Genomic DNA, 25,400 nt, shown 5'->3' with positions numbered 1-25,400 from the left:
TTGGGGCCCCCTGACTTCCACCAGGACCCTACTGTCTCCACCTCCAAGGACAGCCTTTGCTCAGCATTCCCACCACCAGCCCCCAGGCCCCGCAGCCCTGTCTTGTTCTAGGCTGGGAGCAGCTTGAGGCCAGGTGCAGACACCCATCTGCTCCCCCGAGTGCCGCCCATAGTGTGCTGAGCTCAGCAAACTTCTGTTAAGGAAATGTCCAAGGGAGACAAATGTGAGAAAAGAAAGGGGGAGAACAGAGAGAGTGAGGAAGAGGCACCCAGAGGGGGCCAGACCCGGGGCACAGACAGGAGCAAAGGCAGGAACAGGAGTCAAGGGAGGGGGACACAGAAAAGGACAGGCAGACTTGGCGGGGACAAGGAGAGATGGGAGCTGGAAGATGAGTCCCCGTGCAGGTCCAGCGCCCACCAGTCCTCCCTTACCTCCTCCACGGCCTCCATTCTCTTCCTCCTGCAGGGAACAGAGGGGTGGGTGTTGGCCTCAGTCCAGCCCTCAGCAGCCAGGGGTGGCTCAGCTCCAGTGGGCAGGGCCCCTTCAGGTTCCCGCCACCCCTTATCTCCTTCCAAGTAGCCCAGCAGGGGAGGGTGCGGGAGGGGTGTCCAAGGGGCACCAGATCCCAAGCCAAGTTCCCCAGTGACATGCGCCCCCACCACCCCAGCACCCTAACCATCGGGGAACCCACAATCCAGCAAGTGACCCAAGACCCCTTCCCTGGGGGAGCTCCCAGCCCAATGCGGGAGGCATCACATAGGCTCACACACACAGAAGACCTGGGCAGTCACAGATAAGCGCATGACAAGTGCAAACTACAGCTATCGGCTCCAGGGAACGCCAAGGGGAGGCCTGATTTCAGTCCTCCTGGGGAGGGGATTCAAAGGCATCTGAGGGTGGCGGGGAGAAGGCATTGTGGACGAGGGAGGCGGGGCATGCAGATGCTGGCTGGCAGGGATAAGCGCTCACAGCACACCAAGGGCTGAATCGCTGAGTTAAAGGAGAAAGTCAACAACCGCAAGTGACAATACTCAGGCTAAAGCACTCAGGCTTACAGAACAGAAAGAGGGAGCCAATGGAAGTTCTTTTGTGGGAGAGAGTGGAGGTAAAAATGCCAGTTAGGGGAGAGGATTCTGGCACCCGGGTGCAGGGTATCAAGGGGACCCACTGGGAGGCCTCTGGGATCACCCTGGTAGGTGATGGTGCTAGACTTGGGCGGGGAACGAGGAAGGAGGGCATGGAGGTGAGAGGAACAGGCTCAGCCAGCTGGATGTGGCATTTTAGAGCTGGACTGGACCTTCAGCGTCATCTCTTCTAACTCTCTCCACACATGTATCCATTGTACAGCTCACCGGGCAAGGTGTGTTCAAGGCCACTCAGACTCAGCGGCAGAGCCAGGGCTGGAACCCAGGCCTCTGTGGCACCCCAGTGAGGACAGGGTGGGTCACAAGAAGGCTGTTGGGCCCTTCTTGGGAGCAAGCACTCTGCCCCCGTCCTCCCATGTAGGGTGCACTCCAGCTCATGCAAACTGACAGCACTGTGAGCGGGTGGCAGAGGCAGACGGATGCATTTGGACGGCTGAGCTCCCTGCAGGCTCCCCGGCTGCAGCATGAAGGACGGGAGAACACAGCCTCCTCCTGCCCCCAGGCCAAAGGCCCCTCCCAGCCCTGGGCAGGTTCTGGAAAGGAGAAGCAGCCTGTCCCTGGCTGTCACCCTTCAGCAGGGTCCCCTGAGAGAAGGTGCTGGGGGCAGAAGGAGGGGCATTCTGGGGAAAGAGTGAAAGAAGTACTGGTGTTTCTGGAGAACTAAGGGGCTGGTGTCCTTGGGCATGAAGGAGGGGTCTGTGCTCCCTCCACACACCATCAGCACCCACTTATGTTCTTAAGCACAGCTGTAGCCAATGAGAACAGTTATGCAGGAGCCCCAGAGCTTCCAGCATGCATGTGAGAGCTGCAAGTTACATGTACACGTGACATGTATTTGCAGACACTATATGCACACATAGAGAGATACACACATGCGTGTCCATGGCCAGCACGTGGTGCACACAGAGAGACATGCGAGCACACGAACACAGACAGTGAAGTCCCCTGTTTGGTTCTCTGATAGGTGGGACCAAGGGAGAGTCCCCCAATAGCTAGCTGTGCAGGCAGATCCCAGCCCTAGGGAAAGTGGATAGAGGGGTTCATTGACTCCAAAATCAGTGTCTCCTCCCTGCTGGAAAAGAAGTGGGAATGGGAGCAGAGCCCTAGTGGGGAGCTCTGGTTGCTCCCTGGGGCCCCTTCTGTCTCCTTCCCACACTTCTGCTTCACTGTCAGGGAGCCCGCCCCCTAGCTCACAGCCTTGGATTGGGGTCAGGACCCCGGGTTCCTGGACTCGGAGAACACAACGTTTACATTAGGGCAGGAAGGACTCTGAGGGGTCAGGTTGATAAATGTCCTCAGGTTCCAGCAGGAGAAACGGAGCCCGGAGATGGGGAGGCGGCCCCAAATTCACAATGAGTGAGGAGTTGTCCCAAGACTGGAACTCTGGGCTCCTGTGTCCCAGCCTGGGTCTCTTTCCAGCACACTGAGCTGTCGCCAGCAGGGACCAGGGGTGTGCTGGGAGGGCTTCCACAGGAGTGCTAGGCCCCTGAGAGCTCACGCCGGAGAGGAGAGAAGCAGGCCCAGCTCAGAAGCAGCTGGTAGATCAGGAGTCCCAGGAACTCCCAGACATGCTTGCCTGCCAGAGACAAGCATCTGGGGTGTGAGTTAAGCATCCTGGCTGCCCACCTGCAAGGTCCTTGCCCTGCACCAGCCACCCCTCCTGGTCTCCGGAGAAGACCCAGGCCACAGTGATTAAAGTGTTTGTCCATGGTCACACAGTGCAAATCACCCAGCCAAGGCTGGCACTGCCTCCCTGCAGTCCTCCTCCCCAGGCCACAGCAGAAGGGAGTCAGGCCGGACCCCAGGAAGGACCCCTTCTCTGAGAGGGTCAAAGGACCATGAAGGGGACTGGCACAAAAGAGTCTCCCTCCCCCATGAAAGCTTCCTCAGACCAGGCCAGGGCAGTGGCAAGCCAGGCATACCTTCAGGCTACAGTGCACGGCCGACTCGGGCGGGTACACGATGAAGTGGCGCAGAGTGAAGCCAAAGCCGTCCTGGGGACTTTTGTGCAGCAGCAGTGTCCTCGGCCCCTGCCAGGGGAAGGGGCGCCTAGGAGAGCACCCATCTCTTGGGCCCAGTGGGAGCTGTGGGAGACAGGGAGGCCAGGCTGAGCGCCCGTGTTGCTGACACTTCTGGCTGTTTGCACCGCCTCCTGCAGCCCACAGGACTGGAGGGGCACCGAAAGGGGTCTTTCGCCCTAGGGTTGCCAGGCACCCTCCCTCCCCTGACCTCCTCCTCATCCCTTCCTTCCTCTCCCACCTTCATCAGCCCAATAGCTTTCCTTCTTTCCTTTACACTCAGTCCCCTCATAATGTCTTTGCCTTCAGGAAAATAACTCACTAAAACAAGTTCATTCAGTTCAGTTCAGCTGAGTTCAGCAAATGTTCACTGAGCACCTACTATGTGCAGGACGCTGGATACATAGCCTTCCTGCCCAGTGCCTGTCGTTGTCTTAGCTCATGCACAATCTCACACAAGCACATGCACACATACATGCACTCCCAGACAGACACATACTTATGCAGACACAGCCACAGCCACATACACTCATGCAGATGGAACATACCACAAACATACAGACAAGCATGTGCAAATGTGCAGACACACAGATACACACAAATAAGTACACATGTGCACACTTATGTAGACACAGATATGCACAGAGTTGCACAGAATCAAAGTCCTGCACACACAACGCACATACAGATGCATGCACATGCATCACAGACATGCAGATACACACAGGCACAGCAGACCAGTACACACCCATCCTTCAAGAACAGCAGCAGGAACACAGAGGGGACCAAGAACCAAGAGGGAGTGGACAGGACATCAGACACCTGAAGGGACTTCCTGAGGCTCCAGAGCCCAGCCCAGAGGCCTGGCTGGTTCACCAGAAAGGCTGGGGGTGGCTGGGCCAGTGGCTCACACTTGTAATCCCAGCACTTTGGGAGGCCAAGGCGGGTGGATCACCTGAAGTCAGGAGATCGAGATCAGCCTGGCCAACAGGGTGAAACCCTTTCTCTACTAAAAATACAAAAATTTTTAGTTTGTAAAAAACTAACATGGGGCATGGTGGCTGGCACCTATAATCCCAGCTACTCAAGAGGTTGAGGCAAGAGAATCGCTTGAACCCGGGAGGCGGAAGTTGCAGTGAATTGAGATTGCACCACTGCACTCCAGCCTGGGCGACAGAGCAAGACTTCGTCTAAAAAAAAAAAAAAAAAAGGCCGGGAGTTTCAGAGACACTAAGCCCCCTGTCAGACCTCCCAAAATTCTTGGGATTCTCCAAGATGATGTGGCAGAGGGTGTCTGAAGACAAGAGTTTGGAGGGGGCACACAGGTCTGTTTCTGGGGCAAGAAACAAGTCCTGATGCCAAGTTCATTCATGGACCATCCACCCTCCTGTCCACACACACAGTGGAGGGAGACAGCTGCCCTCTGCTAAGGATTTCCGCATACGGGAGAGCCTGGCTGCTGTCGAGCAGGCCTGGGGAAGAGGCTAGATCCTCCAATCTCAGAAGATTAAACAGATAGTGCCTGAGAGAGGAAGGCGGGTGACAGGAGGGTATCAGATGGATGGTGCTCATGGGGAAGATGGGAGCCACAGGGAAGCTGCCTGGCTTTGAAAAGCCAAGAGGCCCCCTAGAGGACTCTTAAATCCGTAACATCACATGGCCTAACCTCTATGTTGTCCCTAGTCCAAGCCCCTCAGAGGGCAAGAAGCCCCCACCACCAACACTCCTCACTCCCCTCAACTCATTAGTTCTGGAGTGAGGAGTTCCCGCTTCACTAGCAACATCCCCTTTTGTCCCCTTCTCATAGCTGGAGAAAGCTCAAAAACATCTGCCACTCAAACGTCCAGATGCCAAGTTCATTCATGGACCATCCACCCTCCTGTCCACGCACACAGTGGAGGGAGACAGCTGCCCTCTGCTAAGGATTTCCGCGTAGGGGAGAGCCTGGCTGCTGTCAAGCAGGCCTGGGGAAGAGGCTATATCCTCCAATCTCAGAAGATTAAATAAAAATGTGACACAGACAATAGGCAATAGGCCTGCTTCATACAGCCCCAGGGGATAGAGCCAGGTGGAGTATGCAAGAGGCTGAGTGGAGCTCCAGGCAAGGGAGACAGACCATTCTAGACTGTTCTAATCCTATACAGTCTGGAAAACTACCCAGATGAGGCTATGAGCGCCCCCTACCAGACAGGCGCCATGCAAAAGCTGGAAGACCCCCAGTCCAGAAGGCCTCAGCAGGGGTTCTGACATCAGGGGTAGTCCAGCATCTTCCACTTGTAGCTTTAGCCTAGCCTCTCCCACGGTGCCCTGCACCCCCATGGGGGCCTGGGGAGCCCAGAGGAGAAAATTCTCTGGGAATTCTGCTGAGGTCTGAAATCCCCCGGATTTCCCATCTCTGCTGACCTGGCAAGGAACTGATCAGGGAGCGAAGAGGGTCTGGGGATCCCCTCACCAACTGCCCTCTCCTACCAGAAGCCCCTGCTCCTCCCCAGTGTGGGCTGCCCCCTGCCTGTCCCCCACCCAGGCTCAGAACTGAAGCTGTTTGCAGGGCCCATTGTTTTGCTACTGTCCTGGATTAAGGTTCAAGCCACCAGCTGCCCCAGTGACGAAAAGTGACTGGGACAGGTCCCCGCACGCCCCCGCCCCTCCCCCAGCACACATCCTGCCTGGAGCTGCCAGCTGCCTGGGGGGATGCTCCCTGGGAGGGCCTGCATGTAATCCAGGGCAGGGGGCATGCCTTCCTCTCCAGGTCCCCTCCTTACCAAGCACTACCAGCATTCCCTCCCTTATCTCTGCCTCTCCCTTTCCTCTGTTCCTTCCTTCCAGTCCCCTTCCTCCCACCTCTCCCAACTAGGCTCTTGAGAATGTCAGCCACCACACAGGCACAGCTACCACACCCCTGCTTGAAGAGGAGACATCAGGACACCCAACAAGAGCCACAGCTGGCATCACCCCTGTGGGAAGTTCTTCCTTAGGTTTAACCTCAATCTTTCATGCTATTATACATGCACGTTTCCTCTCCTCCCCTGTGACCTGGGACAGAACTGAGTCTTGTGCTCATCTTGAGGTGGGGGAGGTGATAGGTGCAAAAACAGAGAAGCCGTTGATAACAACTAGAAAGGTGCACAACTCACACACAGAGCTCTCTCTGCCTCTCTGACTTAGGTACAGAGACAAGGGGACTGAGAGGGAGTCGCTCAGGGGACACAGGGACATTGCTGATTAAATTCTCCTGGACTGGATCTATTTCCAAACACTCCCACCCTCATGTCAGGAAAGAAAGAGACGTCCAAAAATATCAGCTGATGGTGACAGCAGGGCAGACGGCCTTAGGCCACAAATTAGGCAGAGGTGGACACGTGGTGGGTTGGCAGCACCAGGAACTAGAACCCAGGAGCCCTGCTCCTCCCCCCGGGAGCATAAAGAGGTCATTGCAGGGAGCAGTGTTCAGGCCGGGCATGGCGCCCACTGTGACTCACACCCTACCAGCCTGGTCCATCTCGGATATCAGAAACACCGCAGTCCCCCAGCCCAGCCCTGTCAGCCCTGAGAGCACTCACTACCTGCAGGGGCCCGTCTGCCACTCAGCCTCCTCGGCCCACTAGGAAACCCTCGTGTGCCGTGTCCAGGTCCCCTACCAGGGATGGGGTGGGTCGTGTGCCCTGCTCCATTCAGTGGTACCTCTGCCTGCCTCGGACTCAGGGTCCCTGCCCGCCCACACCCTCTGGGATTCTTAGAAGCCCCAGCGTCTCTTCAAACGCTCTGGTCCCTTCCATCCTTCCACTGCCTGGAAACCGAGAGGGCTGAGCCCTCTGGAGGCCTCGACCCAGACTGGGGGTTGTCATCCCAGAAGCCCTGGCAGAGCTCCAAGCCACAAATCCTGCCACCCTCAGCCCCGTCTCTCAAGCGCCTCACTCACTCCCCGCTCCAGGGGCATCAGTCCTGGAATGCAGGGCGCACACAGCTCAAAGGCCGCAGGGAGTTGGTGACCCAGTCCCACTCAGACCCCGACAAGTCCTGCCCCGGCCCCGGCCCCGCGGCGCTCACCCTGGCCCGGCGCGGCCCGGGCGCGCGGCGGTCGCTGTGACTGAGGCAGGGCAGCCAAAGACAGCGCGGTTCTGGGGCGCTGCAGTCCACACCGACGGCGCGCTCCCAGCGCCAGCCCCCGGCCCCCGCGCGCTCCACGCGCCACACGGCGCTGCCCACCAGCTCCGCGGCCGGCGGGGACTCCCAGGTCCGGCCACCGCCCCGGCCCCAGTACGCCTCAGGCCCGGCTTCCGGAGCCGCGTGCGCCGCGCGGGGGCCCGGGGCCGCTGCTAGGCGCCCGGTAGACGGCGTCCTCAACCGCCCGGGCGGCCGGCGGGCCCCGGCGGTCCCCGCCCGCCCCCCGGAACCGCGGGCCCTGGGCCCGGGGGCCCCGAAGGGACTGACGGCCCGCGCGGACGGCGGCAGGACGGCTGCAGCGGCTCCGCGCCTCCCGGCTGAAGGCGCCCGAGCCCCGACACGCCCGCGAATCGCGCAGGGCTGACGCCTCCCCCTCCGGGGCGGCCCCTGTCCGCGGCCGCCCAGATCCCACACTCACACCCCACACGCCAGGGCACTACACAGTCCCCCACACGACCACACCCTCGCACCCTCACACGCAGACGGCAGCCCTCGACCCAGACATGCACTCTTCCCCAGCCCGCACACCTTGCACCCTTCCAGCACACACACACACACACACACACACGCACACACGCGCACATCTGCCCCATGCACCCAGAGAAACAGTCACACATGCTCCAGGTGCCCCTCACTCTGCTTCACACCGTACCCACTCTGTACAGACCGGCACAACACACATCCACCCGCCCACACACACTCACCCTATGTGCATATACCCCAGAAACACACTATCCCCCCCACACACACACAGGACTCTTCCACATCGTATACACACACCTCAGACATCCGCCCAAGTGTATACGGCCCACACACTCACAGACAGAGGCATGTGCAAGCACACCAGACCCACATTTACCCACCCACACTCCACACATACCCCACAGGCACCCCCACAACATGGCAGATGCTACGCGCACACTGAACAGCTCAGGTACTCCAGGCATGGATGCCACAGCCCCTCGGGTGCTACACACACTGCCCCGCACAGAGTGACAGCCACATACCCTTAGGTGCAGGTGAAGTCCCCAATACCCCTGTGGGAACCACCCTCCTCCCCAGGACTCCCTACCCATTAGCTCTACCTCGAGGGGCACCACCAGCTGATGATCACTCCAAGCTGGCCCCTCTTCCAGCCCCTGGCATGTGAGCCAGACAGGAAGCACCATGTTGTGCTAGCCCCTGCCCTGCTCGCCCTTCCTGGCTCTCCCTCTTCCCAGGCCCCATCCGGGTGGGGCTTAGCAGAGGCCTTGGCTCGTGGATGTGTAACCACCATTACCATTTCTAGCCCACTTGACTGTTCACCAACAATATCACTACAGTCACTTGCTGTGGCCTGGGGCCATTACTATGGCCTCATTTGCAGGGAAGGAAACTGAGGTCCAAGAGCACCCAAATGGCAGCATGGGGACGCCAACCCCTGGGCCTCTCATCCCAACTTCTATCCTACACCCAAATCCTAACCAGCAGCCAGGAAAGCGGGGCAGCTCCAGCCCAACCCCACTCCCGAATCCAGGAGGAAGCGTCATAAAGGTTGGGCCTTTTTGGGGCAACTACCAGAAGGGAGCACCAAGCAGATGCAGCTCCCCTTCCCCCCCATTCCACCATCCACTGTCCCCAGCAAGAACCTGCCAGGAGGGTGGCCCAATGGGGAGGCAGGAAATCCAGAAAGGGGGTGGGGGGCAGAGAGGGGGAGGGGCCTGGGGGCAGAGGGAGGGGAAGGGAGGAGACAACGAAGTGTCAGAAGGTGAAGGAGCAAAGGGATGGGAAGGGAGCCTGAGGGACAGAGGTGGGAGGGGGAGGGGAAGGGAGCAGAGCGGACCACGAGGGAGGTCCGGATCAAGGGAGGGAGAAGGAAGAGAGAGGAAGGGTGAGGGTGAGGCGTGTGGGGGCGGCTGCCTGTGTCAGCCAGGGAGCTGGTTTTGTTCGCCTGTTTCCTGTTTGCTGTTTGCTGGGCTCCCCCTCCGTGCAAGAGCTGGACCCACCACCCCCACCCTGGCGGAAGCCAGATGGGAAGAGTGAGGCTGCCACGAGCTGAGTCAGGAGAGCTTAGGGGGAGAGCGGGAAAGGGCTGCAGCCAGGGAGGGCAGGACACGCTATCTCCATCAGCACCCTCTCCCGCCCCACTTCCATTGCTAGAAAACTAAGAATTCTGTGTCGGGACCACTCCTGCCCTGGCCTGCCCTGTGAATCTGTCATACTCTCCAAAGGCCAGACCCTCCTAGACCAGCTGGAACCACCATCAAGCTGTCCCCAGCCATGTCAGACTCTGGGGCCCCAAGCGGAGGGCAATCAGATGTCTTCAGCTCCAAGTCTGGCCTGTCCTCCCAGCAAGCAGCCAGTAAGTCCTTCTAGCTGCCTAACTTGCGTTCCTCTTGCTGCTAGTCCAGTCCCTGGTTCTAAGGAAATGGAGTGACTCTCCCCTGTCATCCCCCATGGAGTCTCTCATGGCCAACTGGTGCTGCTGTGTGCCCAGATCAAGAATCCACCTCCGCATAATTCAAAACCGCTGAGGCTTCTGGGGCAGCAGGGAGGAGAGAAGTGGAGACCAACATGGGTTTTCTGTGTTCAGATTGCAGAGACCCTGGAAGGGATCAACCATATACAATGTCCATTTCCTGCCCTCTAACCTGGCAGGGCAGCAAGGCCCAACTAAGGAGGTAACATTCCTCCAACACAAACCACACCTTCCTTCCCCACCCCCACCACCTCCACACCCAGCTGCCTCTGTGGGGACTTCAGGGGGAGAGTGCACCCAGTGGGGCCTCAAAGGTTGTACGAAGCTTGAATAAATGATCCTCCAGGCCTGGGGAGCCTCTCTGCTCCCTCCCCCATTTCCTCTGGGAAAGGAATGTGGGGTGGGCCCCAGAGGGTGGTGGGGGAGGGGGCCCAGGGCTGGGAAATACCAGGCGTAGCTGAGATTCTATTCCAAGCCTTCCTGCCTAGTGTGAGTCCTCCCCCAACGCCCTGCCCAGCTTCCTCCCCCTGCATCAGAAATTACCCTGCTGAGCTGCCCCTCCCATCCCCCTCTAGTTTGACCAGCTTGCAAAATCCATTCAACCTCATCTTCCTGAGGGTCCCTGGTGAGGGGCTTGAAGGCTGCATCCCCAAAGGGAGGGCATCCAGTCTTCCCTCCTTCCAAGAGATCATTGTCTTTTACTATTTGAAAGCACTTTCACTTGTTCTCATTTGACACTTACCCTAAGAATCAAATAACCAGAGATTTTTTTTTTTTATATCCGTTTTTCAGTTACAGAAACTGAGGCTTGGCCAGGCGTGGTGGTTCACGCCTGCAATCTCAGCACTGGGAGGCCAAGGTGGGCAGATCGCTTGAGCCCAGGAGTTTGAGACCAGCCTGAGCAACATGGTGAAACCCGATCTCTACAAAAAATACAGAAATTAGCCAGGTGTGGTGGCACGTGTCTGTAGTTTCAGCTACTTAGGAGGCTTAGGTGGGAGGACCACCTGAGCCTGGGAGGTGGAGGTTGCAATGAGCAGAGATCACACCATTGCACTCGAGCCAGGGAGACAAAGTGAGACCCTGTCCCTAAATAAATAAATAAGAATAAAATTAAAAAAAAAACCTGAGGCTTAAAGAGAACAAGTGACTAGTTCAAGGACTCATTTTTACTAAGCTGGGACGGAATCCCAAGGTTCTAACCGCTTACCAGATCTTTTTCCATTACACTCTTGTTTAACCACATCTTGAGTACCTGCTGTGGGCCAGGAGCTGAGACACCTTGGAGAGTCATGAGTATTGTCCCAGCTCCTGAAACCTTTAGGGATCCCCAAGTTCTAGACTGGCCAAAGCTGGCTGCCTTCACCCCCACCAAGGGAGACCCCCACAAACCAAGGGATTCCTGCTTTCAGGTGCACGGCGCCTCTTCTCTCTGGGAGGTGACAGTTTTTTGAGGGTGGGGCCAGACACCTCCCAGGCTATCCCTCACAGGAGAGGGTGGTCTGGACTGGAGGAGTAGAAGCAACCAGGCACTGGGGAAGGGGAGGAGAGTGTCCTGAGTCCCAGGGGTCAGAGATAGGAGCAAGAAGGAAACTGACGTGTTGCAGGGTGTGTGGTTCAGGAAGTGAGAGAGGGGCTCAGGGTCGATTCTGCCTGCTTTTCCTTCCTCCGGCTTGCTCAGCGCTCTTCCCAGAATGTGGGCCCCAAACCGCCAGGTGACAAACAATGACCCCACCCCAAGACAGTCATCCAGCATGTCTGAAGCTCCATCTGGTCCTGTACACCAGTCGCACACCAACAAACGCAGACCCATGACCACTCCACAACCTCGCACACAGACGGGGCAAATCCCACCGCAGATTCGTGCATCCCAGGCATGCAGGCAATGCGATACCGACACATGCCCGAGTCACCCACGCCTGGGCCTCTGAACCCTGCTCCAGTCTCCTCAGTCAAGGGCGGCTGCCCCCTCGGGCCTCTTCCACCCTTTTGCCCTATTCAGATGCCTGGTTCCCAGCATTGCTTGGGTAGAGACTCCCGCCTGACAAGCCCCAGCAGGCCAAGTTGATGAGCCGGCCAAGCAAGCCTATGTCTCCCCAGCGCCCTCCATGTGCACATAACCCCCATCACTGGAAACCTGGGCATCCCGCACTGGTGCTATGTCCGGCCCACGGGTAGAGGGTGGTTCCCAGGGTCTCCCCAGACCCAGTGCTCTTCCCCTCTAGGGCCACCCTTGCCCAGGGTTGGGATGGACTCTGCTCCCTCTCCCTCAAACTAGGCCAGAGCCACGGAAGCCTGGGAAGGGAGATGAGGAAGCACTTGTCACTCCAGATATCCCACCACCATCAGGGAGGTGGGCTGAGATAATCCAAAAATCACAAAATCCTCACATTCTGGCTGGGCATGATGACTCATGCCTATAATCCCAGCACTCTGGGAGGCCAAGGCAGGAGAATTGCTTGAGCCCAGGAGTTCAAGACCAGATTGGGCAACACGGTGAAACCCCGTCTCTACAAAAAAACATAAAAATTAGCCAGGTGTGGTAGTGCATGCCTGTGGTCTCAACTACTGAGGAGGCTGAGGTGGGGAGGATCACCTGAGCCCAGGTAGGTCAAGGCTGCAATGTGAGACCCGGTCTCAAAAAAAAAAAAAAGGCTGGGCAACTTGGCAAGACCCCATCTCTACAAAAAATTCAAAAATTAATTGGGGATGGTGGCGTGCACCTCTGGTCCCAGCTACTCAGGAGACTAAGGTGGGAAGATCACTTGAGCCCACGAAGTCAAGGATGCAGTGAGCTGTGTTCGCGCTACTGCACTCCAGCCTGGGTGACAGAGCAAGACCCTGTCTCAAAAAAAAAAAAAAATCCCCAAGTTCTTCCAGTGGCAGCACAGCTCAGGGGCTGACACACAGGATCTGGAATCCTCTGGAAGCCGAGTCAGAGCCCCATCTCTACCACTTTCTAGCTGTGAGACTTTGGGCAAGTTACTTAACCTCCTTAAGTCTTGGTTCCTCATCAATAAAATGGGAATGACATGAATTTCCACCTCATAGGTTGTTGGGAGGATTAAGTAAATTAAAGAAAGTCTTAGCACAGGCTCAGAGCACATAGTAGGGATTTAATAAATGCAGGCTGTTTTGACAGCTTTTTGGATAGTGATCACAGTCATACTCACATTCAGACAGACATGCAGACAGCCATGTATACACAAAGACACGGTGACACATGCGGACACTCACAGACCCAGGCAAACTCATCCTTCCCGGCATCACCCCCACCTCCCACTGCCAGCTCCAGGTTCCTACAGGCTCCTGACGTGCCCCAGTTCCTCCCAAGCAAGGAGGATTCAGTAGAATCTCCCACTTCCTTGGCTGAACTTTGGCAAGCCCAGAGCACTACCTTGTGGGCCCTCTGGGAATAGGGAAGGAGTGGGTAACATGAGACCCCAGGATGGGGCCTCTCCCAGCAGGCAAGGAGCATGGAAAAGGTGCCAGGCTAGCAGGGTCTCCAGTGCCACAGGAGGGCCAGTTCACCCCTCAGGGACAACAGAGGAAGGGGAGACTAAAGAGGAGCCTCTTTCCTCTTGGTGGGAAATGAGCACTTACAGAAAAGGGTGCGTCTAGAGCCAGCCACAAAGTAAACACCAGGGCCATTGCCCAGGCAACAGCAGGCTGGCATGGGACAAGGCTCACCACAATCCCTCTGTACCCCCTGATTTACCCACTCAGCAGCCCCCTGCCTGTCTCTGGGGTCTCCATTCTGGTTTCTGGGCCTGTCTGCAGACTCCCCAAAGGGAATAAGCTGTGCCTCCTCCATCAGACTGTGTGCTTCTTGAAAACAAGGGATTTTTGCCCCACATCAGTCTGGGGTCACCCAAAAGATATGGCCTGTGTCTTTCCCCTCAGATTGGAGGATGCTCAAGGGCCTGGCCTGAGTCTCCCTCTTAGACTGAGAGCTCCCCAAGGACAATGGCTGTTGGGTTTTCAGAATGGATTTGCCCTCCTAGAGAGCTTTGTGCGTAGTGGGCTCTCAAAAATTACTTCTTTTTTTTCTTTTTTTTTTTTTTTTTTTAGACGGAGTCTCTGTTGCCCAGGCTGGAGCGAAGTGGTGAGATCTTGGCTCACTGCAACCTTCACCTCCTGGGTTCAAGCGATTCTCCTGCCTCAGCCTCTCCAGTAGCTGGGATTACAGGAACGTGCCACCATGCCCAGCTAAATTTTGTATTTTTAGCAGAGATGGGGTTTCACCATGTTGGCCAGGCTGATCTCGAACTCCTGACCTCAGGTGATCCACCCACCTCGGCCTCCCAAAGTGCTGGGATTACAGGCGTGAGCCACCGTGCGTAGCTCAAAAATTATTTATTAATGGTGAGGATGTGGAGAAATTGGATTGCTGTGGGAATGTAAAATGGTGTGGCTGTGGCCAGGCACAGTGGCTCATACCTGTAATCCCAGTGTTTGGGAGGCAGGAGTGCAAGATCAGCCTGGGAAACATATTGAAACCCCATCTTTATAAAAAATGCAAAATTGGCCAAGCGTGATGGTACACACTTGTAGTCCCAGCTACTTGGGAGGCTGAGGTGGGAGGATCCCTTGAACCCAGGAGCTGGAGGCTGCAGTGAGCTGTGATCACGCTACTGCTCTTCAGCCTGGGCCACAGAGCAAGACTCCCTCTCTAAAAAAGTAATAAAAATAAAATAAAATTTAAAAATAAATAAATAAAATGGTGAAGTTGCTATGGAAATCAGGATGGCAGTTTCTCAAAAAATTAAACATAGACAGGAGGCTGAGGTAGGAGAGTTGCTTGAACCAGGGAGGCAGAGGTTGCAGCGAGCCAAGATAGTGCCATTGCACTCCAGCCTGGGCAACAAAAGGGAAACTCTGTCTCAAAAAATAAAACATTTAAAAATTAAACACAGAATTACCATATGATCCAGTAATTCCATTTCTGGGTATATATCCAAAACAACTGAAAACAGGGATGAGATGTTTGTACACTTGTGTTCACAGCAGTGTTATTCACAACAGCCAAGAAATGGAAGCAACCCAAGTGTCCATCTACAGATGAGCGGACAAACACAATGAGGTATATCCACACAATGAAATTGTCTGTATTATTGTATTACATAGAATACATACATTACATGAACAATACATAATTGTATTATTTAGCCTTTTAAAATAAGTGAAGGCTGGGCGGGGTGGCTCACACCTGTAATCCCAGCACTTTGGGAGGCTGAAGCGGGAGGAATGCTTGAACCCAGCAGTTCAAGACCAGCCCAGGCAACATAGCGAAACCCCATCTCTACAAAAAAAAAAGCCGGGTGTGGGGGCACACACGTGTAGTCCCAGCTACTTGGGAGGCTGACGTGGGAGGATGGCTTGAGCACAGGAGATGGAGGTTACAATGCACTGAAATCGCGCCACTACACCTCAGTCTGGGGGAGCCAGACCCTGTCTCAAATTTAAAAAAAAAAAAAAAAGAAAGAAATTTTGACACATGCTACAATGTGGAAGAACCTTAAAGAGATTATGCTAAGTGAAATGAGCCAGACACAAAAGGACTAGTATTGGCTGGGCTTGGTGGCTCATGTCTGTAATCCCGGCACCTGTATTCCCAGCACTTTGGGAGGCTGAGGTGAGAGAATCACTTGAGGTCAGGAGTTCAGGGCCAGCCTGGACAACATGGTGAAACCCTGTCTCTACAAAAAAAAAAAAAAAAAAAAGGTAGCAGAGAGTGGTAGCACGCACCTATAGTCCCAGCTACTCAGGAAGCTGAGATGGGAGGTCTCAGCTTGAGCCCAGGGGGTCAAGGCTGCAGGGAGCCGTGATCATATCAGTACACTCCAGCCTGGGTGACAAAGCAAGACCCTGTCTCAAAAAAAAAAAAGGAATGAATGAATAAATATTATATTATTCCACTTACGGTGATAGTGGAATATCACCATTTATGGTGATAGCACAATAATATGGATGTACTTAACGCCACTTTACAGTTAAAAATTATTAAAATTATACATTTTGTTGTATATATATATATATTTTGAGATGGAGTTTCGCTCTTGTTGCTCAGGCTGGAGTGTGGAATGCAGTGGCGTGCTCTTGGCTCACTGCAACCTCCGCCTCACAGGTTCAAGCAATTCTCCTGCCTCAGCCTCCTGAGTAGCTGGAACTACAGGCACGAGCCACCGCGCCTGGCAATTTTTTTTTGTACTTTTAGAAGAGACAGGGTTTCACTGTGTTAGCCAGGATGGTCTCAATCTCCTGATCTCATGATCTGCCGACCTCAGCCTCCCAAAGTGCTGGGATTACAGGCATGAGCCACAGCGCCCGGATGTATTATATATTTTATAATTTTTTTTTTTTTTCTTGAGACAGATTCTCGCTCTGTTGCCCAGGCTGGAGTGCTATGGCGTGATCTCGCTTACTGCAAGCTCTGCCTCCGGGTTCACGCCATTCTCCTGCCTCAGCCTCCCGAGTAGCTGGGACTACGGGTGCCCACCACCACGCCCAGTTAATTTTTGTATATTTTAGTAGAGACGGGGTTTCACTATGTTAGCCACGATGACCTTGTGATCCGTCCATCTCAGCCTCCCAAAGTGCTGGGATTACAGGCGTGAGCCACTGCACCTGGCCATTTTATAATTTTTTTAAAAAGGCCAAGTCAGAAATCAAACACACAAAAAAATAAAACAAAAGGCCAGGCACGGTGGCTCAGGCCTGTAATCCCAGCATTTTGGAAGGCCAAGGCGGTTGGATCACCTGAGGTCAGAAGTTTGAGACCAGCCTGGCCAACATGGTGAAACCCCGTCTCTACTAAAAATACAAAAATTAGCCGGGCGTGGTGTCAGGTGCCTGTAGTCTCAGCTACTCTGGAGGCTGAGGCAGGAGAATCACTTGAACCCAGGAGGCGGAGGTTGCGGTGAGCCGAGATCGCACCATTGCACTCCAGCCTGGACGACAAGAGCAAAATTCCATCTCAAAAAAAAAAAAAAAATGTTGAAAGATGAAACAAATGAACAGGCTCTCCTTGGTGCCCAGGAAAAGGCTCTGCCCACAGAGGTTGCCCAGGAGCTGGACACCTCCTGCCCGGAAGACCTTTCCCTGCCATTCATTGTCACTACGCCTCCTCAGAGTCTCTACTGTCATCTTTGGAGCCCTAGAGGTTCCTGAACAGGGGAAAAGCCCAGCCTGAACCTGGCACGCATCAGGTCCTTGGCGTTGAGGGGGGCCTACCATCCACAGAGGTTGCCATCCCCAGTCCTGCACAAACTCTTCCAAGGCTGCCAGCAGGACCTTGGAAGTGTTTTCTTGTCAGAAACCTGACTCAGTGTGGGGGTCCTCAAACCCACCGAGCACACACATGCCCGTTCCAACGCGCCACACGCTCACACCCACCTGTAACATACACACAAGGGCGTGCCCACAGAGACACCGCCGGGTCCTCGCAGGCACTCCTGGAAATGCGCCCGCACACTGAAGGATGATTATCTCGGCTGCCGGATAGGCAGGTCCCGTGGGCAGCAGAGCCCCCTGCTGGCCCAGTGCTGGCATGCCTCGTCTCCTTGACAACCCAGAGCCAGCAGAGGGGTCCTCATTCCCTCAACCTCGCTCCCCAGGCCCCTCAGCTCCAACCGGCCCTGGGATGTTCCCCTCCCCATCTCCTACAGAGGAGAAGAATCCTCTGCAGAAAGACAGAGCAACTGTGGAATCTCGGGGTCTCCCTTTGGTCAAGGAGATTGCCCAGCGCCCCTTTTCAGACTAGACTGGAGCAGTCATTCCTAGAGGCAGGGAATGCCTGCAATGACTCTTCTCTAAGGTCAGCAAATCCATCCCCCGGTCTCACACTGGACAGCACACTTCAGAGGAGACTAGGGGAGAGCTCTAGGTGTGACTCCGCCTGCCCCCCGCCCCCCAGGAGTGCTTCCTGTTGTCTGACAGCCTGGGCAGAGGTAACAGGTGCACACATTGGTTTCCTTCAGGCAAGAGATGGGTCCCAGTCAAGTTGAGACCATGTCCCCTCCCAGGGCAGGTCTCAGCAGATTCCGAAAGTCTCCCCGGAGCACATGGGGCTCCCTGCAGGGAGAGGCTCTCAGCCCCACCCCTGAAACCACCCACCCCCTTACCCCAGCCCTGCCCATCCCTCCTGGGTTACCCCTACGTTCCCCTTCACACATGTGGCCCTGCCTATGAACTGAACCGCTCCCTAATCCAGTCTGTGATGCCCAGAGGCAGCTGGACAGGTGGCAGGGACAGTGGCTCTGCAGGGACAAACAGCCTCCCCTGGGCCACTGCCATGAGAGAGCCCCGTGGGCTGGGCTCTCTGGTCAGAAGAGGACAGATGGCATCATCCTCGCTCCAGATCCTCCTCCCACCTCCCCCTGCCAGTCTGCCTGGCCCCACATTTGGGGACAGGATAACAGCCACACAGTCATGAATACTTGTTGAGTGCTTACTATACCCCAGGCATGCTGCTGTTAAATGCACTAACTCATTTAACAGCAGAACAACCTCTGGAAACAAAGGTGGCACACAGCACCTACCACCTGGAACTCCTGGCTCTCCACTGGGTCGGGTGCTAGGCAGGGAATGCTGGGGTGACCTGCAGGGGCACTGAGGCGTGGGGACAGGGAGGCTGGTGAGAAAGTGACCACTGTCCCGGCATCAAGAAGGCTAACACAGAGAAAAGACCACACTTGCTATTGGTACTGGCCCTGACCCTTTTCTGGCTGTGTGACCTCAAGATCATCACTCAAGGTCACTCAGTTTTTTTTATTTCTTCAGCTATAAAATGAAGACAGGGATAACAGCCTGACAAAGTGGCTGAGAACCAAGAATTAGGTGTTATGGCCCCAGCCCTCCATCCCCGCATTGGAGCAGACTCTGCTTCCTCGATGTCTCCGGAGTCTGCTCACTTCATCACACTACTGCCCTGCTCTAAGTGGCAGTCACCTCTCTGGCATCTGACAGTCCAGATTGATTATTTTAATATTGTGATCACCAGGCCTTGTGGGACGCGCCTTGGTCCCCACACCCACCACGCCCTCTTCCTCTATGCTCTGGCCACCCTGGCCTCCTTCCAGCTCCTGTGAAGACCAGGCACCTTTCCAGCCTCAGGTCCTTTGCACATGCTGCTTCTGGAATGCAACCCATGCCCTGATTCACTCCTACCTACCCTGTTGCTCTTAGCAAAAATGTCACTTCCCCAGGCACACCTCCTCTGGCCCCAGACCAGGTCAGTTACCTGTGCACCCTCTTGTCAGTGTCTGTTTATTTATAAGCTTATTTTGACCAACATCTCCCCACAGGGCTGTGGGTCCTGGAAGGCAAGGACCATGTCTGCTTTGCTGGTGGTCAAATCCCTGGCTCCTGGCCCAGGGTGGGTGCTCTGCACACTGTTTCTGAATGTTGAGGAATGAATGAGCCTTTCCTCAGAGAGTTAGGGGTAACCAGAACCCTGTCCCCAGGAGGGGTCTAGTAGAGGCAGGGACTGCTTCAGTTCTTTGTCTTTTTATATCCCTACCCCTTCCTCAGAGGGAACCAGATCCAGAAGTCGGGGCTGTTGGAATAAGGAAGAAAAGGGGGCGAGGGGCGGTGGCTCATGCCTGTAATCACAGAACTTGGGGAGACAGAGGCAGGAGGATCTCTTGAGCCCAGGAGTTTGAGACCAGCCTGGTCAACATGGTAAGACCCCATCTCCACAAAAATAAAAATAAAAATTAGCCAGGCGCCATGGGGCATGCCTGTAGTCCCAGCTACCTGGGAGGCTGAAGTGGGAGGATTGCTTGAGCCAAGAGTTCAAGGCTGCAGTGAGCCATGGTTGTGCCACTGTACTCCAGCCTGGGCGGCGGAGCCAGATCCAAGCTCAAACAAAAGGAGTGGGGGAGAAAGGGGTGGGGAGAAAAGGGGGAGCTGCTTCAATCCTCTTTGCAGCTCTGTGCCCTCACCCCAGCTGGCCACACTCCAGCCACGAGCCCTCCTCGTGGGTTCTGCAATGTGCCAAACCCTTGTCCTGAGACTCAGGGCCTGCTCCCTGCATCCAAGTTCCCCTCTCCCTGGATTATAATACAGTGCCTGCCTGCCCCCTCCCCATCCCCTTTTTCCCTTGACTCAACCCTTACCCTCCAGGTCTCACCTTGACTTTCTGAAATGCTTGTCTAACTTAGCAAGCTAAGGAATCTGCCATGGTGCCACAGCTAATGTCAGCTCGGGATTGAAAATGCGGCCAGAGCCCAGACTGTCAGCCACCTCATTATGCGCCTCATTACTACCGGTTTCTCCCTCCAGGCCCCGCCCTCTCTGAAGCCTCAGTTTCCTTATGTGGGCTCTTCCGTGATGAGGGACTTGGACATCTGTAGATTTCAGGAAGATTGGTTGAGAGGAGGAAGGTGGGGAAAGAGGTTAAGGGAGGAGGGGAAGGGGGAAAAAGAGAAGAGGGGAGGGAGGGGAAGACAACAGAGGGGCCTCAGGCCAGCCAGACATGAGAAACGTCAAGTATGTGAAGTACGCCAGCCCTGAGCTATGAATAGTGCAGCAAGCTGGCAGCCCAGGTGGGCCTTTCTGCCCCTCCCATGGGAGCTCTGCATAGGGGGCCTGAAATGGGGAATGGGGTATGAGCTGGGGAGGCACACTTGGGGACAGAGCAAGGGGTGTTGTCACGCAAATGAGATGCAAATACACAGCAGCAGGCAGGTCTGATTGGTGGATCCCTGTGGGGCTGGGAGCATAGGCTGAATGGTCACTCAGCAAAAGGCAGTGCCCAGCCTGCAGCACAACCCAGGGCCTCTGCCCATCCGCACTGCAGCCCCTGCAGCTGCATTTCCCAGGCTTGGAGGTCCCTTCTGGTCACCAGTGGCCAAAATCCCACTGATGCTGTGTAGCCTCTGGAGGCCTCTAAAGGTCGTGGTAAGGCTCTGCCTGCCCCAGACACCATCCCTGACCACCCCGGAACCAGGTCAGCCTCTCCTCCTTGGAGCTCCCAGGTCTGACAGACAGCTGGGCACCTGGAAATTATAACATCCCCAGTCCCGGCCTCTAGATCCCTCTCCTCATCAGTGATCTTGGCGGGACACACACTGGGCTTAGGGGCTGGAGGCCCAGTTCATGGTCCCCATCCGGCCCCTTGTGTGCCCCCAAAGAAAGCAGTCACCTCCAGAGCCGGTTCCTCTTTCTTTCATTCTAGGACTGTTCACTGGGTGCCACCAAGGGCCTGGCACTGGGCTTGGGGGGGGGGGGGCAGTGACACAAGGGAAGATGAATCAGAGGCCAGGTTTCAGGTCCCAACTGCGTGACCTTGGTCAAGTTCTTTCCCTCTCCATGCCTCAGTCTCCTCAGCTGTAAACTGGGTCCTGAAAAGGACTCAACGTTGAGTGTCTGGCATGCAGAAGTTGCTTAACAAATCAGTTCCGTAGTCTGAGGATTTTCAAAAACTAACAAAAGCAGTCCCTGATTTTATAAAACCAAGGAGACAGACATGCAACAAATGAAGGTGCTGTAGGGCATAGTGTTTAAAAGTTCCTAAGCAGAACCTGGGCACAGTGGCTCATGCCTGTAATCCCAGCACTTTAGGAGGCCAAGGTCGGAGGATCACTTGAAGCCAGGGGTTAGGGACGAGCTTGGCCAACATGGTGAAACCTTTTCTCTACCAAAAACACAAAAAGTAGCCAGATGCAGCGGCGCGTGCCTATAGTCCCAGGTACTCAAGAGGCTGAGGCAGGAGAATCGCTTGAACCCGGGAGGAAGAGGTTGCAGTGAGCAGAGATCGTGCCACTGCACTCCAGCCTGGGTGACAGAGCAAGACTCGGTCTCAAAAAAAAAAAAGTTCCTAAGTAGGATTCAGAGGAAGCCGGTTTGAATCCTGACTCAGGCCCACTTCCTATCTGTATGTCACTGGACAAGTTACCAACCTCCCTGAGCTTCTGTTTCCACAGATATTAAATAGAGATAATCCATCGCCCATGGGATTGTTGTACAGATTAAAGAGACGGTGTGTGTAAAGTGCTCAGCACAGCAGTGTCTGGCCCTGAGGGCTGCAATACATGTTTGCTATAACCAATACTCCCATTGTTATTATTATTGGTGGACAATGCAGTGCCAAGTGCTGTGGGAACACTCAGTTCATCAGTCAGCAGCGTTCTAACAGGGCCTGGCCTAGAAGCTGGATATAGAGCAGTGAACAAGACAAAGTCCCTCCCCTCGCGGGGCACAGGGTCTAGCGCGCAGAGGAGGAAGTCGCCGTATATTTGAGTGGTGGAGGGAGGCTTTACAGAAGATATTTGAATTGGGCATTGAAAGAGGAACAGGAGTTGGAGAAATGGAAAAGGCAGAGAAGGCCCTTCTAGACAAGGGAAAGAGACGGCACAGCAAGTTTCTGGAAAGGGGGAGAGGGTGACATATTCCCACTCTTTCTTTTTTTTTTTTTTTTTTTCTTTTCAGACAGAGTCTCACTCTGTCGCCCAGGCTAGAGTGCTATGGTGCCATCTCGGCTCGCTGCAACCTCCGCCTCCCAGGTTCAAGAGATTCTCCTGCTTCAGCCTCCCAAGTAGCTAGGATTTACAGGCACCCGCCACTACGCCCAGCTAATCTTTGTATTTTTATTTTTATATCTATTTATTAATTTATTTTGACACGGAGTTTCGCTCTTGTTGCCCAGGCTGGGGTGCAAAAGTGCGATCTCGGCTCACTGCAACCTCTGCCTCCCAGGTTCAAGCGATTCCTCTGCCTCAGTCTTCCTGAGTAGCTGGGATTAGGGCTACTATGGTGGTATGAGCCACCACTCCCGGCTAATTTTGTATTTTTAGTAGAGACAGAGTTTCTCCATGTTGGTCAGGCTGGTCTCGAACTCCCGACCTCAGATGATCCACCAGTCTCAGCCTCCCAAAGTGCTGGGATTACAGGTGTGAGCCACCGTGCCCAGGCAACATATTCCACTCTTATCCTGCCCTTCCAACTGTACCTCCAGTTTCATCTCCCATCTTCTTTCACCTGGTCTGCTGCCTCCACTGCCCCAGACCCTTGTGTGGCTCCGAAGTAGCTATGGGAGCAAGTCAGGTTCCTAGCACGGCATGAGGGATACTCCCTGATGGGGGAGGGAAGGGGCGGGATCTGGTCTCATTGGCCTTACCGACCTGACCTCCTCCCTGTACTCTGAGCCTTGTACTCATCAATCTCTTAAGAGGCCAGGCTGGTTCATGCCTCCTTGCCTGTGCTAATGCTGGGTCCCCCTGCCTGGCATGCCCTTCTCTCCCTTCTCCTCCATCCCTTTCTTGTCCCAGCAAACTTTTTTTTTTTTTTTTTTTTTTTTGAGACGGAGTCTCACTCTGTCTCCAGGCTGGAGTGCAGTGGCGCAATCTTGGCTCACTGCAACCTCCACCTCCCGGGTTTAAGTGATTCTCCTGCCTCAGCTCCCCAAGTAGCTGGGACTACAGGCACATGTCACCATGCCCAGCTAATTTTTGTATTTTCAGTAGAGACGGGGTTTCACCATGTTGACCAGGATGGTCTCGATCTCTTGACCTCGTGATTTGCCTGCCTTGGCCTCTCAAAGTGCTGGATTACAGGCGTGAGCCACTGCACCCAGCCCCAGCAAATATCTTTCAAGCTTTGGCAAGCCTCATCTCCCCACAGTGAAGCCTTCCCCTCAGAGCTGGAGCATCTTTGGAGGAGGCAGGGGCTCAGCCATGTTCATTGACAGAACCCTGGGGTCCCCCACACCACTCACGAGCAAACCCAGACTCCACACTGAATCACAGAAGACACAGAGAAGCAGAACTTAATCTACATCTCGCTGCACACACCACCCATTACATCTGTCCTCCCCACCCCTTCGTTATGCCAACCTTTGCTTGGATTTCAGGGCTCAGCTGTGGGGAAGAGGGTCTACCTTCCCTGGGTGAGGGGTGCCCTCCCAGCTCTTTGTTGTCAGAGAATATAGCAGTCACAACAATGACAGACCTAGGAGTCTGAGAGACCCAGCTTTAATTTTTGTGGGGGGGTGAGGGTGGATAGGGTCTTGCTCTGTTACCCAGGCTGGAGTGCAGCAGTGCAATTATAGCTCACTGTAGTCTGGAACTCCTGAGCTCAAGCAATCTTCCCAACTCAGCCTCCCAAGTAGCTGGGACTACAGGTGTGCACCACCACACCTGGCTAATTTTTTAGAGACAGGGTCTTGCTATGTTGCCCATGTTGGTCTCAAATTCTTGACCTCTGGCTCATGCCTGTAATCCCAACACTTTGGGAAACCAAGGCAGGAGGATCACTTGAGCTCAGGAGTTCAAGACCAGCCTAGGCAATATAGGGAGACCTCCACCGCTACAAAAAAATTAGCCAAGCATGCTAGTGTGTGCCTGATTGTGCCACTGCACTTCAGCCTGGGTGACAGAGCAAAACCCTCTCTCTCAAAAAAAAAAAAAAAAAAAAAAAAATCCTGGCTTCAAGCAATCCTCCTGTCGAAGCCTCCCAAGTCTCTGCGATTACAGGTGTGAGCCACCACACCTGACCCAGCTTGAAATTTGACGCTTGGTGACCTTGAGTGAAGTTATTTGCCCACTCCAGGTCTCAGTTGTTGCATCTGTAATTATACATCCCCCTTATGACGGCACTTGAAAAATCGATCAAAAAGGATTTCACTATAGAATCCTCAGGTTAATGACAGATTTGGAAACAGGAGATGAAAGAAAGGAGATTAATCATATCACCAACTGGTTTTTAACCAATCCCTATGGCAATTCTACCCAGCTTCCAGCTTCCAGCTTTAAACTCCTGTTAATGCCTTTGTGACCACATTCACTCTCCAGCGATTACCATGGTGAAGACACTAGCTTGTGTAGGCTGCAGGTCCATCTCCCCAGTCAGACTGGGCCATTTTTACATTAATATTTTTGGCAGGGGGCCCCTGAGGGGTGTTCGGTACTGGTAGATCGGGTGGATGCAAATCTTAGGACTCATGGTTATACAATCTTTGTGGAGACTTTTTGTCTGGCTTTTGGGCGGTAGGAAAAGCAGACAAGGAGGCCCTTGAGGGCAGGGTTGTGTCTCATTCATCCAGGTCCCAAGAGAGAGCCTGGAAGGCAGAGAGCAAGCAGACAGCAATCACCACTGACAGTGGGTTCGTTTCGGCTCCGCCCACTGCCAGACTTTCCCGAGCCCTGGGCCTCCCATGCTGGGGTCAGGTTGTTCTCCTGCCCCAGGCTGAAATTAGGGAGAGAGCAGGAGGGGTGCTGTCTGCAAGCCAGGCCTGGGAATATCCTCAGCATCCCCAGACCACGCCCCATCTCTCAGATAAGGCTTTCCCTAGCACTGGGGGTACCTAGGCCTCTAGGCCACTGGAGAAGACAAAGGTCCCAGTGCGGAAGGAAGAGGAGCTGTTTCTCTCTCACTTTGGCAACCCCGGCCTGGTTGTGTGGTCCCCATTTTCTGCCTCCTACCCTCCCCTCTTGCAAACATCCCCCCTGCCCACCGCACCATCTCCTGGGCTCTGGACCCAACCTCAGTTGTCCCCCTCGCCTTCCTTGAAACATCTAGGTGCTGCGTGGGAGGGGCACAGTGCCAAGGCTTCATTAGAGCTAATGAAGTTCAGCTCTGCGATGCCACTACAAGATACAGTGCGCAGACAGCCTC

The 25,400-nt window shown here is 54.8% G+C and overlaps 1 protein-coding gene across 2 annotated transcripts in view; it reads right to left on the bottom strand.

Moving 5' to 3' along the window:
* Positions 1 to 25,400, bottom strand: part of ARHGAP23 (Rho GTPase activating protein 23) — an 85,627-nt gene that overhangs the window by 50,793 nt on the left and 9,434 nt on the right. Inside the window, exons 1-3 of one of the 2 annotated variants that reach the window (XM_031934299.1) lie at positions 7,211 to 7,373; positions 3,068 to 3,229; positions 432 to 459 (exon numbers count right to left, since the gene is read on the bottom strand). Coding sequence is in view for 1 of the 2 variants with exons in the window: in XM_023204309.2 (XP_023060077.1) it covers positions 432 to 459; positions 3,068 to 3,229 (190 nt within the window). In the remaining variant the exon portion in view is untranslated. Of the gene's footprint in view, positions 1 to 431; positions 460 to 3,067; positions 3,230 to 7,210; positions 7,374 to 25,400 lie in introns of those variants that run through there. The other variant, XM_023204309.2, reaches the window with a different exon arrangement.

The sequence above is a fragment of the Piliocolobus tephrosceles genome, chromosome 16 (genome assembly GCF_002776525.5).
Source record: "Piliocolobus tephrosceles isolate RC106 chromosome 16, ASM277652v3, whole genome shotgun sequence".
Taxonomy (NCBI): domain Eukaryota; kingdom Metazoa; phylum Chordata; class Mammalia; order Primates; family Cercopithecidae; genus Piliocolobus; species Piliocolobus tephrosceles.
This window is presented reverse-complemented; position numbering and strand designations above follow the sequence as displayed.